General features: G+C 35.1%; 1 protein-coding gene across 1 annotated transcript in view; it reads right to left on the bottom strand.

The window, feature by feature from the left end:
- Positions 1–1,342: 1,342 nt before the first annotated feature.
- The window catches only part of UHMK1 (U2AF homology motif kinase 1), a 34,202-nt gene continuing 18,607 nt past the window's right edge, over positions 1,343–16,937 (bottom strand). Inside the window, exons 7-8 of the mRNA XM_037825476.1 lie at positions 11,613–11,701; positions 1,343–8,362 (exon numbers count right to left, since the gene is read on the bottom strand). Coding sequence (XP_037681404.1) covers positions 8,216–8,362; positions 11,613–11,701 — 236 coding nt within the window. The 3' untranslated portion in view covers positions 1,343–8,215. The remainder of the gene's footprint in view (positions 8,363–11,612; positions 11,702–16,937) is intronic.

Below are 16,937 nucleotides of genomic sequence, written 5' to 3' on the forward strand. Positions count from 1 at the left end.
GGGGAGATTGAAAATTAAATGAAGAAATTTTAAGTAGGGAGTAGCCTGATCAGGCCTAGTTTTAAGAATGAAAACTGTCAGCAGTGTGAAGCAGAGACTGGAGGGCATGAGACTAGAGTCAGGGAGATCCTTTTAAGAAGGTACTTCAAGAGTAAGGAGGCGAGATCAGGGCCTATACTAAGTAGTAACTGAGGAAATGAAAAGGGGAAGATGGATCTGAGAGGACTTCTTAGTATTAAGAGCAGGACTTTAGAGCCAGACATTCATCTACCCACTGGGCAACCCTAGGAAAGTAAGCTAATCTAAACATGCATCTCAATGATAAAATGCAGTGAACAGTAGTACCTTCTTCGAAGATTTGCTGTGAGGATTAAATGAAGGAAAAAAGAGAATGCACAAAAAGTATTAAGCACAGTGCCTGGCACAAAATTATTGCTCCGTAAATGTTAGTTATTATTATTATTGCAACCATCAGGGAAAAGACAGAATTGAGAATCACTCCCAAGTAGCTCTTGAATCCGACCTGCCTCTGCTTTTCAATCCTACAACCAATGCCCTTCGTTTAGACCAGCCAGCAGCAGCATCTCCAGGGAACTTGTCAGAAATGCGAATTGTTGGGCCCCACAAAGCACTAGTCAGAAACACTAGGCGTGGGGCCCAGCAACCTGTATTTTAACAAGCTCTTCCAGGTGATTCTGATATATGCTGAAGTATGAGAACTGATGGTTTAAACACTCATTATCTCTAGTCAGCACTCTTATGACAGTCTCTCCTACCAGCATCTTCCCCTTAAATTCATCATCCCAAGACTGACTTCCCAGAAAACATGCTACTCCCCAAATCAGGTATGAATGCCAACTCTTTTAACTTCTATGAAATATTGGGCAAGTTTATTTACTTAATTGAGACTCAGTTTCCAAGTATAAAAAAGAAACATTAACACATGACACAAAGTACCAAAAATAGCACCTATCATCTAAAAGATGCTCCATAAAGGATGGTTTATTATTATTATTATCCCTACTATTTCATTTGGTCCTCACAACAAAAAATAGAAATTAACTAACTTAGTTAAAGGTACCCAACTTAATAAGAGAGCTAACTAGAATACAAATCTCCTGATTCTGAATTCTGGTTCTTTCCAGTAAAACAAGCTGTTTCTACAATATGAAAAGCATTTATTCCAAAATAAAAAAGATTACATTTCGGTATTGTCAATTTCACAAACTATTTTCAAAAATGAAAACCATACTTTTTAGAAATGGACATCTGAAGCTACCTGTTATCTGAACTAGAATATTTACACTAAGTTTAGAAATAGTTGAAATGAAAAAGCAATCCCTTTATTTTTAAAGCTTTATTTTATCACCCTTATCAAACACATCAGAAAGCATATCAACAGTGCATCTTATAAGTCAGTTTACAGCAAAACTGAACAAGGCAATTGTGTTTACAGAAAGTGTCCAGCAAAAAATTATACGCAACAGTCAACTGAATGCAGAGTGTTCATACTTTTCAGATATATAGGAAAGTGGTAAATAAAATTTCTTTGTTATTTAGCAGGGAAAAAAAAACAAGTTTAAAAAACTTGAATGGAAACCAGCAATTAAGGGATTTGAGAAAAAAATCTACTTGGTATTGACACACATCTACATTTATAGTCCCACTTAGTAATTAAAAAAAAAAATTCACAAACATTAAGACGTCACCAAGAACAAAGAACCATAGTGCCAAGAAATGCCAAGACCAATATGCTATTGAAACAACTGGTAGAAATGTAACAACTATTCACTAGGTATTGTAATATTTTGTAGTTCTGAGGTGAAGATAAACCAACAGGAGAGAATACTCCTTATAAGTGGCTTTGGTTTAAGTGAGTTTTCAGTTTTTTTCTAACCATACCTTCTTAACAAAAACATAACAGTTATATATCACTGAAGAAAATAGTAGGGTTTTAATATTCACAACCACTCCAGTGCTGACATAGAAGGCCATAAACTTAAAATTTATTGATCATAACTGGATTTCTAAGAGCAATCAAAAGGTAGCAAAGATAGAGCCCTAATGGGGAAAAATCCCTTCTACCCCAGTTTTGACACTGTTTGGAGGATACAAAGGAATGTTAAGATATTTAAGAATTTTCAAAAAAAGAATTAAGAATGAAGGAATAAATCCTTTAGGAAAATATATGATAGCTTTACACTCTGCAAAGTAATTATTCGACAGAGTTGGAGCTTAACTTTTTCTTGCTATAATAAATAAACTACTTACTTCCATAAGGTGCTATAACATTGCATGAAGTGCATACTGATGCCACCTACTATACCAATATGCAAAGGGAATACAAAGGTGGCTAAACTCCAGTTTCTTTCAGATCCTTGATCTGCAAGGGTGCTGATGTACACCAAAGACACAAAAGCTGGAGTTCAAATATTTATTTTTAAAAATTGGGCCAAACTGAATATGGGGATTTAATACAGTTTCATAAGCCTTTACAATAATTTTCTGAAGGGAACAATAATAGGGAATGTGTAGGAAAGGCAATGTTTCTATGCTTCAGGTACCAAACCTGGATTTTCAAAAACAAGTATCATTTTTAGGTCATTAAATATATGGATTACTAGTATGAATAAGGAAAGAAGCCATTTTCTTTCCCTCATCTATTTTTATTATTTATCTTTTCCCTCTTTACTCTTAACTTTGGCAGATTCTGACAACACATGGTAAAAAAATAATACAGCTATAGATAATTCAAATAACTGAAAAGATTCTGAGCCCACATTTGATTAAAATAGTTGAATACATTTGCTTTTACACATTCATTTTCCTGTTATCACAAATATTAGCAAGGAGAGATAACCTAGAAGGGGAAGGCAATTCCAACCTGGGAAAAAAAATATATTATTTGACTACAAATAATTCTCTTGCTGACAACCACGAGCTTATGGTAGCAAGGAGCGCCGACTCTTAAATAAGGGTGTTCCAAAGAAGAAACAAACAAAAAAAATAACAATTCCAGTCTGTTTTTTTCGTTGTTCAGAATGTGACTTATTTTGTTATGCAAGATAGCGTAACAAAATAAGCTGTCTTCTGCACAGAGATTAATGGTCACAGAGCAATTAAGACAGAAAGCTTTCCTTTGCCTTTAAATGAAAATACTATGAACCCTAGTCATAAAATACACAAAACAGCCATCAGTTTTCTTCAGGTTACTGTGACAGCTACCCTATTTAATGAGAAATAACACTTAGGCAATCATTTGGTAAATTTCCCATGAATTCCAGCATTTATGACACAATGCAAGACACAGCTGCCATGATTATGACAACTCTGAAAAGCACAAATAAAGCAAATTTAAAATATTAATCCCTAAAACAGTCCAAGAAATAACAAAGGTGCTCAGCTGTAGGAAAATGAATAAAAACTTCATATCAGGAGAAAAAGTGTTGTATAAACTATTCTGAATCTTATATCTTGAAGATCACCATCACCACCTATAAAATACACAATCTCCTAAATGCTTTCTGGTTTACAGATATTTCTTTTACAGACCATTTCTACTACAAAATCACAGTAAAAAAAAGTAAAATTGTTTACCTTCTTTTTAAATATCCATAGTTCTTGTCAATTACATGCCATTGTGAGAATCTAATGGTCATCACATAACTTAAAAAAATAGTGAAAAACAATTTGGGGGGAGGTGGCTAGGATAATAAACATGATTTATCCTGTGGTATCAGGTAAAGAAGCTGCTAACCAGAAACAAAACAAAAACGAATCTTTAAAATTCTGGGTACTGCAAAAACTAAAATATCCATGGTTCCTCTACAACTAAGAAAATGTAACTTATTCAAATATACCATAAAAGGTTCAGATGAGTTCCATATTAAGGATTTAACATTTTTATATTCATTGAGAAAGCTAACAAATAATAACTTGAAAAACTTCCATTTCAAAATAAAGGTAATTTATTGAATACCTTAAGAAGAAATGGAAATTCTTTTGAACTAACTGTGACCAAGACCTGGTCTTTATGTGACCATACTTGACAAGAAATAAATAAATTAAATCAGAGAGATAGCATAAATAAGATTTGAGAAAGAAACCTGATGTTAAAAATGGAACCAGAACCAAGAAAGAATGAGAATCTGTCGGGTAACTCTGGCTTTCCATCATATGTTAAAATGGAAAAAGAGTCAAATATGAACAGTTATACACACACATTTACACAAAAGTGAACCAGGGAAATTTTGGACTTTTATACTACTTGGTTCAATCCAAAAGTATTCCAAGGAAAAGGCAGAGGTGCAATTATCACCATCTGGGAAGCTTTCACCCAAATGAGTTTTAATATTTTCCAACAAACACAAGGCACTTTCTTAAATCTTTGACTCTCTATACATTGACCAGACTGAAAGTCACGAAATGATTCCCTCTGTACCCCAATCTGAATAAAGCCACCTAGCACGTACCCTTGCATAAGATTCCAGGTAAAATATGTGGTTACTAGGGCTTCTGCCCTTCTCATACTTAGTAACTATGTTATTATGACTATTATCATTTACCGTGGTGTTTATTTTCATTAAATTAATCATAAAAAGTACAATGTCATGCTGCCAAGTATAAATGAGAGTAGAAATTATGTAGGAGAGGCCTAATTTAAAAGATCTAAGAAACTGATACCAAAACTTTGATTTCCTGCATTTGATGGACTGGAACTCAAATGAACTATGAAACAGCATTCTCTGTGATGAGTGCTAAAACTCCACCTATAATTTATTCCAGAAAGGTAACTGATGCCCTTACCAGGGTGAAACCCCAGTGTTGTGAGACAGAAACAAACCTTATGCCCATAGTTTCTCTTTAACTTTCTCTACATGGCAGCACTATTTCTGGCATATTGCTTGTAGTATATTTGCTCAACAGTCACAATGCAAGTAAAAGTAACAAGAATCTAGAAGGCAAGTCAAGTAAGAATTCAGAGATTTTTTTTTCTTAATGTATTTCAGCACTCTAGCAGCTGGAATAGCAAAAAGAAGGCGATCCTTGTTTCAATGAGAACACAAAGCGGAGGATGAGTAAAACCACATTTATGGGTTCTGTTCTAAAAGCAGCCATGGATTTAGCTCAAGGCATAGCAGAGAGGGAATTTCTCTAAACAGAGTAGCTATATTGATGGCTACAAAACAAGGAAGACATCCAGTGGTTAAAAACTACAGATCTCTCATTGCAAGAGGATAAATTTTTTTCTTATTCCTTTAAAATGCAGCCAGTAGTTACTTTTTGCTACTGCTATCTCTTACTGATGTGTCCCAATTTAACTCCAATTCTTCTTCCCCTCTAAATACAGTATAAAGTTTTGAAAGCAGCTGACTAGCCATCTCCTCCCAATATGGTGTTCCAAAAAAGCTAGATTTCCTATAAAATAATCAATTTATCCACCTTTCCTCAGGCAAAATGTGCCATGGCAATATCATGGAACAATAAAGAATAAATTAGAGAGGTAAGAGGGCAGAAAGCACAGGTATCCTATTTAGGGAAAGAAAAATACCTGAGATAAAATTTTCCCAAAAGGGGAGGGATTACATGACATGAATCCTCACCTCTTTACCCTGCCTCTGAAAAAGAAAATTTCTAAGTTTTCAGTAACTTCAAGGGATCAAAATCTCAGTCCATATATTTCATCCAAAAAGAATCATGAAAATTGCATTTTTTGTTAACATTTGGTTCATGTTCAAGAAAGATACTACAATTCAACTTCTGATTATATCAGAATAGGGAGGGAGAATCTGTAAATGTCATCTTTGGTAGTAATGGACTAAAAGCTATAAAATGACAATTTAAATCATAGGAAGCATGTTTCTTCAACTCTGTGGCTTTAATATAAAATAATCATTTCAATGCATGGTTACCTAAACTCTTCAATTATTCCCTCAACTCTCCTAAAATCTAGCTAGCATTTTTGTAATAAAATTCTACAGTGTTAAATACTACATATATGTATGAATACATCAGCAATAAGATGATGATCAAAGAATGCTGTGAAGTTCAGCATCAAGATGTTAGCAGCATACTGCATCATCAGCTTAGAAGCATACCTGCAGTTTTAATTGTAAGCATCTGGGGGCAGGGGGGAGGGGAGGAAGAGAGAGGTACATGTAGTAACCTAGAATACTTGCCCTTAAAAAGAATTTGTTTACTTTCTGTTTTCATCAGTATATTATGCAAAGACCTGGTATTTCTATCACCGTGGAAGCTGCCACCCATACAAACATTTATGTTTTAGGAAAGCTCAGATCTCCACAATAGTGGTTCCATGCTCATGAATTTTTATCTGGGAACAAACCAACTAACCAATCTAAGAAAGAACCAAAATAATAATTCTTCCTTCTAAGGGCACATATGGGAAGCTTACTATATAATTTTCCCTTGAGGACCATGTCACAAGGTCTTTTGGCAGTTCATAAATAAACCTCCTTATACTAAACTTGGCTTTTCAATAAATATTAAGGTAGAGTCCTGAATTATTTGATAACTGTAAATAAATGAAATGGCAAAAGAGTGACTGTTTGAGTAGGGTAAAATAATTCATTCTCTAAAATGTAAATTCTAATTGGACTCCCAGTAACCTGCATGGCACACACAAGGAAAGACTATATGAGGAGGCTCCCAACAGGGAAAGATAAAAAGACCTTTTCTTTGCAAAAATAAAATAAAAATTTCATTTAGGTAAGGAAATAAGAAAAAATTCATAATCTTTATAAAACCTGTCTTTTGTGTTTTTTATGTATAATCAGTGCTTTATAAAGGTGGCCTAATTAAATACCTTTAAAAGCAATCTACCACAAAGCGAAAGGAACCTGTAATTATAATTCCTAAAGCCATGCATCATCAACATGTATTCCTCTACTCACAGATGCATTAGATTGCTATGAATCCTTTTAAGACTTCTTTGAATTTCCCTTCTTTTCTGATTCCACCTTAATACATCAACAACTCTTTCTAAACCTCCTTGATGTCAAAAGTCAGACCCCTGGGATGCTGCTCCTCTAGCTTTTCGAATGAAAGATTCCTGGATCATCCATCCTCTCTCTGCCTATTTTTCTTCTTTTCCCTTCACGGTACACCTAATTCTTTCTTTCTGACCCACTTCAATTTTCCTGCATAGTAGGTAGCACTGTATTTCAAGAAATCTTACAACGATCACAGGACATTTAGTACCAAAAAGTGGGCTAACGCTGGGTCAAAGTAGATTGAAGGATGGGGCAATTTATGTGTAGCAAAACTTTTTCATTGTTTCTTAGGTTCTCTTTAAGAGAATTTCAATATAACCCCACACAATCCAAACTCCAGTTTGTTCTGAGATTCTCAGGAATGAACTTTTTTGTCACTTACACTCTATCAGACAGACTAATTCTCAGAAAACATATCCTAAATCTTACAGATATGAAATAGGTAGGGAAAAAATGGGTGTAGGGTATTTTAACCCACTAAACTCACACTATAAACCAGGCTGACTCAAATTTTCTCTAATCTCTCACACGTACATACTGACTCAAGCATACATACTAGACATAAAAATTGTGCAAGATCAAGCATCAGCTTTCTGTTTTAAAAGCCTTAATTAAAAAAAAATGTTGATAGGCTCACTGCAGTTTCGTTAAAGGAATATTCAGGACTACAGTACTTCTTTATAAAAAATTCACAATTCAGTGTTAAGAACACAGTAGGTAATTGCTGCTTGACAATTACTTAACATCGTTGAGAGCATCCAGTGCCGACTATGGGTATCAATAAGCCTGAACCACCTGACAACACAGACAAATAATCTTTAAGTGATGTCACCAACCCTAACAAATTTGTTAAAAATATTCACTGACATGATATTATTCATCCTTGCTCATGATCACATGAAGTAATTAATATCTGCTTAGATTACATATGGAAGAGCACTACCTGCCCTACCGCACAAAAAAAGGCTGCCCACATGGATGCTCTAAAGCCCCTCAATGTATAGCTGAGAGGTGTTGTCCTACTCAATGCCAAATGTCTGCAATACAGTTCTGCTTGGGCAATGGCTGCAAATCAGGAGGATTAAATAAATGAACAAAGTACCTCTTAAAATGGTAACGGGGTACTTCTGCATTCAGATATGGAATACCATAACCCAGAAAAGGGAAAAGGAGAAAACAGGAAATAGTCTTTAGGTTACTGATTAAAGCAAAGTTTGATACAGATATCCCCTCTTGTAGGCACTCAGTGGGTAGAATGTAGCCACAACAAACTTCCCATCAAACATCCTTCCAGTCAGTAATTTCTGAGCAGCTTTGGAATCACCAGCATTCGCATACTCGACAAAGACCTACAAAAGGACAGAGAAAACAAAGTAATTTCACTTTCATCAAGATCATTTCAGAATAATGCTTCTCCAACTTTAATGTGCATAGTCACTTGGTGATCTTGTTAAAATGCAGATTCTGTTTCATAGGTCTATGGTGGGGCCCACAGATGTGAAATGTAAATGTTTTGCATTTCTCAACAAACTCCCAGATGATGCCAATGCTGCTGGTCCATGGATCACATTTTTGAGCAGCAGGATTTAGAATACTTCCTTAGAACTCTGTTCAATTCTGAGAAAATCCATCAAAGACAAACTGAGGGAAAAATGAACAATCTTTTGCCAAGTTCACACAGGAATGCTGAAAATTATTATTTACTTGCCAACGACAGGGCTGAACAGCCCAGAGAACAACTGCTTTACAGTGATGCCTACAAGACAATCCATACTTTTAGAAGTGGAAGAAGGAAAAAACCCTGGCAAAAGCCACTGAAAATTATCCCTATTAAAAGATTTGTAGATGCCATAAATATAACTATAGTAAGAAAGAAGTTAAAAACTAGGTAATTTCCTTTTCCAGAGCATCTGAATTCCTACCTGTAGTAGGTAGAGGTATAGCATAGTAATTTATAAGTTCTTTTTATTGACCTGAAGCTACAGTTAAAAGGAGGTGAAATTATTTGAAATAATCTGTCTTCAGTTATCTTACAAATTGATGAACCAGGCAAAGAACTGCCTCTTCCTCCTCAGTTGTATGCCTCCTTCATTTTATAAACAGTCTGGAAAGTGGGGTGTGAGTATGCTAGGATAAGTACTTTCAAAGGGCGTAGTTTTCAGGAAATCAACTTCAAGATCCTCTATTTCCACTTGGTAACCTTTTCCTAAAATGGATCTGCTGAGTAGTTCAGGCAGGTTAACCTCTTTCATCACCCTTTCATAGTACCCCTTCTCCCATTCAACAAAAGTTATTTCCCCAGGGTACAAAAACCTCCAGGGCACGAAAAGGAGACAATTGCAAATACTATATATATATATATATATATATATATATATATATATATTTTTTTTTTTTTTTTTTAAATGGAATCCCGTTTCACTCATAAACAAAGCACCAAGCTCGGACTATGACTGGTCGGTCACTCCCTGTCTTATTCAAATATTTCTGTTAAGGGTGATAAATGACATTAGATCTGGGGTACACTGGCCTGTGATGAGATTTTCTAAATTCAAATATATTGTAAAAAAGGAGAGGTATGCACTGATTTTGCCTATTATATCCATGACTATTGTGAACCAATGCATTACTCTTGAAGACAGAGGAACGAGCTCACCAAATGATAAAAATTGCTTTTTTCACATGTATAAAGGCATGCAATGCGTTTCAGCTATTCTTAAAACTAGTTCCTAAAATGTGGTATTAAAAGCACTTCCAAATGGCAAAAGCAGTATGGTCAGTCAGGCTATGAATTTTATTTTAAATAGAACTGCATGGGGAAAACTCTATAGATAAAATTTTATGTGACTTCTTTTAAGATTAGATGTACTTTGTCTAATGAAGTAGTTAAAACCTGCATTACTGAATTATATCATAAATTATATAATCTAATCATAATCAATGCTCATTTTATTTCATCTTAGAAATGCTTAATAGTTTCTATCTCCTTTTTACAAAAAATAAAATTATATGTTAGCTGCAGAACCAATTAGTTTCTAGCAGTATGCAATTAATACATTGAGTCCATGGCTACAAGATTTCCTCAAAAGCCACTTTCACTCTACTTTAAATGTTAGTGAAAGCTTCTCAAAATAGCAAACTTCCACTCACTGATGACTTTTTTTTCCCATATTATCTTAAAGCTGGGCACTTCTCCAGTGAAAAACTATTGTTCTTGTTCCTCAGTTCTATGTCTTCAATTTCATTTTGACCAATGGGTTAATCAAGTCAGATCATGTTAGTCCTTGGTACAAAATCTTCCCATGCCTTCCCAACTCATTCAAAGTAAAAGCCAAAGTTGTTTGAAAGGCCTAAGGACTCACTCTACTTTATCTGTCCCCCACACTCCCTTATCTTTTTTATTTCATCTCCGATTCTCCTTTCCCATTCTGCTACAGCTATACTGGCCTCCTCAAACCTACCAAGCCCACTCAGAGCCTTGGAACTTGCTCTTCCCTTTCCCTGGAATTCTCTTCCTCCTTCAAATCTTGTCTCAATTATAATTTTCTTAGTATATACCCTCCCTACTATCCCATTAAAACTGCAATCCACCCTTCCCCAGCACAACCTAAGACTCTTCCTCAATTTTTCTCCATAGCACTTACCACTATATATCTTATTGCCCGTTGTAGGCCGAGTGCCTAGAACATAATAGATACCCAGTAAATAATGGCTGAATGAATAAACAGCAAGAAAACATTCAGTATGCTCCTGATACTAAAGGAAGGTAATGTATTACAAGATTGGTAATAATTTTTCACTAAACTAGAGCAAAGTTTCTTCCATATTTTTAAGTTGCCAAGAATTTTCACAACATTGAACCATGGGATAAAATAATTCTCAACTGCAGAAGATTTCACCCTCATTTAGGAATGTCTAGAGACATTTTTGATTGTCACAATTTGCAGGAGAGGGTTCCTGCATCTAGTAAATAGAGGCCTTGGATGCAGGATAGCTCCCACCACAAAGAACTGAACAGCCCAAAATATTAATAGTCCTGAGGTAAGAAACCCTGAGATAGAGTAAACAATACTGTTTCGACCCAAAAATAAAAATACCACAGATAAAAGATATTCTCTTAAGCTCTTTGCCAAATAATTTAATTTAGTTTCAGCCTGTAAATTTTATAGATAAAGAAACTGAGGATCATCACAAAGTTAGGGACATTGAGAATGGCACTCGTTTTAGAATCCTCAGTCTAGTGCTTTCCCTCTTTAAATTATTGCCGATAATTCTATTTTTTAACTAAATAGAACAAAATTGGATCAAAATACTTCTCTAGTTGAACATGACCTAAATTAGCAAATGATTCAGTTGATATCACTGTTTAAAATAGTTTTTTAAAAACAAATTTTAACTGATGAAAAAAATGCATGCATATTAAAGACCACATTATATCTATGAAAAAAGGGTAAAGAGTAGAAGAAAATAAAAATCTATAATACAAAAGTCATAATAACTAGCAACATTTTTGCATGCATCTTTCTACAGAACTAAAATATTTTACACAGAATTTTAACAACCTCTGATAATTTTACAATGATGAAAACATTCACTTACTTGTCCTCTGCCAGGATTTTCCTTTGGAACAAGCAGAGATACCACTGGTCCATATTTTTGACACTCCTCTTTTACATCTTCTACAACATCTGGATATTAAAACATAACAGTTAATTGCTACAATGTAATTAACAAGCTTTCATTGTTTTGAAATTTTAAAACATCAAAGAATTTAGGAACACATATCTAAGTAATGAGGTCATTTTCAATATCTTCTAAAATCAAGCTTAAGAATCACATGAATTCAATGTACTTAATAATTCTGTTTAAATTTAAAATTAAAAAAAAAAAGTCTACCTCCCAAATGCCATTCCTGTCCCCTGCCTGAAGGCAACAATCATTACCATTTTCTTCTGTATGCTTCCATAAATATTACAGGCTTATACAAGCAAATATGATTATGTATGCCTTTTAAGCAAAAAATTCTAATCTTGCTTGTTAACAATATAGCTTTATGATCTTTCCATATCACTGAACAAAATTTTCTCATTTTTATGACTGTGTAGCATCACTCTGTGAGTGCTCTGAGTGCTCTATGAATTATCTAATATGTCCCCTACTGATGAATAATTAACTATTTCCAAACTTTAGCCATTATAAACAATACTGCAGTAGACTAACCTGTACTTGTCATTTCACATGTGAGTACTTTTAAGTTAAATTTATAAAAGCAGAATTGCTATGTCAAAGTTGATATGGATTGGTAATTTTGTTAGAATTATCAAATTCTTTTTCATAAGGATTTACCAATTTAAACTATCTTCAGTGATGTATGAGAATGTCTGTTTTCTTGTACCCTTATCCACAGGAAGTTATCAAATATTTTGATCACAGTCATCAATGTGATAGGTAAAAAAGATCTAAGTATGGTTTTAATTAGCATTTCAACAAGTAAGGCAATATAAACTGTATTTTCATACATGTACGATACACTTGTATTTTATATCTACAATCTATTCAATTCCTTTATCCATTATCTACTAGGTTGACTTGTAGGGGCTTTGTCTGTGATAAGAGTTTGTAAATATGTTTCTTAGACTTGTCTTTTGTCTTTTGATTTTTCTTAGGGTGGTTTTTGTCAAGGTGAAATATGCGGAATTATTATTTTACTGCATGTAGGTTTTGTGTCATACTTGAAAAAGGCCTTTCCAGCTTTGGGGTTATATACAGAAATCTCCTAAGATTTTTAAAATTTCCTTTTCAATTTTTCTTCTTTCCCTCCCACCCACTTTCTTCTTCCCTTCCTCCCTTCCCTGTTTTCATTCTTTCCCTTACTATTTAAAAAACAAAAAAACAAAACAAACAAAAAAACCACTTTAACCTTTGATTCATTTGAAATTTACTTTGGTATAAAATGGAAGGCTTGAATCTAATTTCCTTCCCCACCCCCACCAAGATTATAAAACAGCTGCCCCAAAACATGTAATGATTTCTAGCTAGGAAAACTTATCTAAAAGTAATAAATGCTATTTGATGATAACCCTGCTAATCAGAACCAGCAAAGGTATTATATTTTAGTTCACATAAGATTCTTAAATACTAATATTTATTAGCAATATTTAAGCAGAAACCACGGCAGCGAGAAGGCACTGGTATAATATATTCAAGATACTGAAAGAGAAAAACTACCAACCAAGAATTCTATATCCAGCAAAAACGTCCTTCAAAAATGAGGGAGAGTTTTAAAATATTTACAGATAAACAGACACTGAGAGAGTTTGTGAACAGGAGACCTCCTCTACAAGAAATACTAAAGGGAGGACTACAGACAGAGGAAAAGACAGAAGAGAGAGGTCTGGATAAGAGTGTAGAAATGAAGATATCAGGAGATAGAAAGAGGGTAGAGATCGGGCATTTGATGTTGAAGGAGTATAGAATGTTACAGAGGATTGATTGTATAGATCCAGAAATGGATACCACAGTGCTGTGTGATGGTAGCGCAATATGTTAAGTACACTGAAAAAAAGATGACTGTGAGTATGGTTGAGGGAGGAAGGTTAGGGGTATGTACGACACCAGAAGGGAAGATACAAGATAAAGACTGGGACCGTATAACTTAGTGAAACCTAGAGCGGCCAATGAGTGTGAGTCAGTGTACAAATATAAGAACGTTTTTGCATGAGGGAGCAGCAAGAAGGAATAAAGTTGTGAGTCATGCAACTAGGAGAATGGACCGTGAGGAAGTAAGCCAGAAATGAACAGACAAACATTATAATGCCTCACTAATATAGACTAATAATAATGTGCAAACTATGAGAATTGAATCTGGGAGCATGGGCTATCAGCAGAAGGCTTATGTAAAGGTTCCTAGATTGAAAGCTCTTATAGCAGTCACATCTACTCATGAGTTGCAACAGTTATTTCTAAATTTTGAGATGCAGAGCTGTTTGAGTGTGACATGGTCAGTCCCTGGAGCTTTGGGTGTCTGTGTGACATCTGGGACTCAGAGCCCGAGTTTGGTAGCTGTTGAGTGTCGGCACTGCCCCATAGATCAACTTTCAAAAGAGACTGAAAAGGAGATAAGACTTCAACTGGAGACATAAACGAAACAGACTTGGTTGAGATTGGGGTAGATAACTAAAGGGTAGAGGATAATATTAGCTGTGTTTTAAAACTTTGCCTTTTGTGTGGGACCAAAGGAAGAGATGTTTATTTGGTGCAAAATGTATATTTTCTGTAACATACTATATAATTGAACTTGTATCATCTGTCTACTCAAATAACATAACAACTCTGACTAAGGAGTGAGATCTTGGTTTGTACAGGTTAGTGTGGAGCCCTGATAAAACCCAGAGTAATTTGGGCAGAGAATAAAAAGTATTTGCAAAGTCCCCTTGAGGGACTTGGGAAAAATGTGAATATATTGAACTTCCCCAGCTGGGGAATACCTGATATTCTCACAAGCACTGAGGACTACCAGCTTAGCAGGCCGAGACCTCGATCTTGGGGCTTGCCCTTATGAAGCTTGTTACTGCAAAGGAGAGGCTAAGCCTACTGATAATTGTGCTTAAGAGTCACCCCCAGATAACCTCTTTTGTTGTTCAGATGTAGCCTCTCTCTCTAAGCCAAGTTGGCAGGTAAACTCACTGCCCTCCCCCTACATGGGACATGACTCCTAGGTGTATAAATCTCCCTGGCAATGTGGAACGTGACTCCTAGGGATAAGCCTGGACCCTGTATCATGTGAATAAGAAAGCCTTCTGGACCAAAAGGGGGAAGAGAAATGAAAAAAAATAAAGTTTAGTGGCTGAGAAATTTCAAATGGAATGGAAAGGTCATTCTGGAGGTAATTCTTAAACTTTATATAGCTAATCCTTTTTAGTTTTTAGTTTATCAGAATAGTTAGAAGGAAATATCTGAAACTGTTGAACTGCAATCCAGTACCTTTGATTCTTGAAGGTGAGCATATAACTATATAGCTTATATGGTATGACTGTGTGACTAAAAACCTTATGGCTCACACTCCCTTTACCCAGTGTATTGACTAATGAATACAAAAATGGGGACAAAAAGTAAGTGAATAATATGAGGGAGAAGAGGTATGGGATGTTTGGGGTGTTCTTTTTACTTTTATTTTTATTCTTATTTTCATTTTTTGGAGTAATGAAAACATTCAAAGGTTGATTGTGGTGATGGATGCACGGCTATATGATGATACTGTGTTCACACTTTTGATGATTGTATGGTATGTGACTATTTCAATTTTAAAAAAACACACACAAAAAAATTAACAAAAAAAAAAGACACCCAAAGTTTCAGGTCACTTTTTTTTTTTTATTGGGATTGTTCAGATACCATACAATTATCCAAAGATACAAAGTGTACAATTGGTTGCCCCGGTACCCTCATACAGCTGTACATCCATCACTGCACTTAATTTTTGTTCAATTTTTAGAAACTTTTCATTACTTCAGACAAGAAATAAAGTGAGAGATGAAAAAATAAAAAAAAAAAAAAAAAAAAAGGAAACTCGATCCTCCGATATCCCTAACCAACCCCCCTCAATTGCTGACTCGTAGTGTTGGTATAGTACATTTGTTACTGTTTATGAAAGAATGTTGAAATACTACTAACTGTAGTATATAGTTTGCAATAGGTATATATTTCTTCCCTATATGCCCCTCTATTTTTAACTTCTAGTTGTATCGTCATACATTTGTTCTGGTTCATGGAAGAGTTTTCTAATATTTGTACAGTTAATCATGGACATTGCCCACCACAGGATTCAGTTTCATACATTCCCATCTCTTGACCTCCAACTTTCCTTCTGGTGACATATATGACTCTGAGCTTCCCCTTTCCACTTCATTCACGCACCATTCAGAACTGTTAGTTATTCTCACATCTTGCTACTGATACCTCTGTTCATTTCCAAACGTTTAAGTTCATCCTAGTTGAACATTCTGCTCATACTAAGCAACCACTCCCCATTCTTAAGCCTCATCCTATATCTTGGTACCTTGCATTTCATGTCTATGAGTTTACATATTACAATTAGTTCTTATCAGTGAGACCCTGCAATATTTGTCCTTATGTGTCTGGCTTATTTCACTCAGTATATTGCCCTTGAGGTTTTGTCATCAACCCATTTTTTTTTTAAGATGGTTTTGTTCACACACCATACATTCCATCCTATGTAAACAATCAATGGTTCTCTGTATGGTCACGTATTTATGTGTTCACCACCTTCACCACTATCTATATAACGGCATCTACATTTCTTCCACAAGGCAGGAGGGAGAGTCAAAGAAGATAGAGAGGCAAAAGAAAGAGGAAAAAAAAATGACAGCTAGGAAGTAGCAAAAGGAAAAGTAACCTTAAATCAAAGTAGAGTAAAGAGTCAGACAACACCACCAATGTCAAGTGTCTAACATGTCTCCCGTATCCACCCCTCTTATCTGCATTTACCTTGGTATATCACCTTTGTTACATTAAAGGAAGCATAATACAATGATTCTGTTAGTTACAGTCTCTAGTTTATGTTGATTGCATCTTTCCCCCAATGCCTCCCCATTTTTAACCTTGCAAGGTTGATATCTGCTTGTCCTCCCTCGTAAAAGAACATACTTGTACATTTTATCACAATTGTTGAACACTCTAGATTTCACCAAGTTACACAGTCCCAGTCTTTATTTTTCTTCCTTTCTTCTGGTGTCTCACATGCTCCAAACCTTCCTCTCTCAACCGTATTCATAGTTATCTTTGTTCAGTGTACTTACATTGTTGTGCTACCATCTCCCAAAACTGTGTTCCAAACCACACACTCCTGTCTTCTCCTATCACTCTGTAGTGCTCCTTTTAGTATTTCCTGTAGGGCGGGTGTCT

The sequence above is a fragment of the Choloepus didactylus genome, chromosome 2 (assembly GCF_015220235.1).
Source record: "Choloepus didactylus isolate mChoDid1 chromosome 2, mChoDid1.pri, whole genome shotgun sequence".
Lineage (NCBI taxonomy): Eukaryota > Metazoa > Chordata > Mammalia > Pilosa > Megalonychidae > Choloepus > Choloepus didactylus.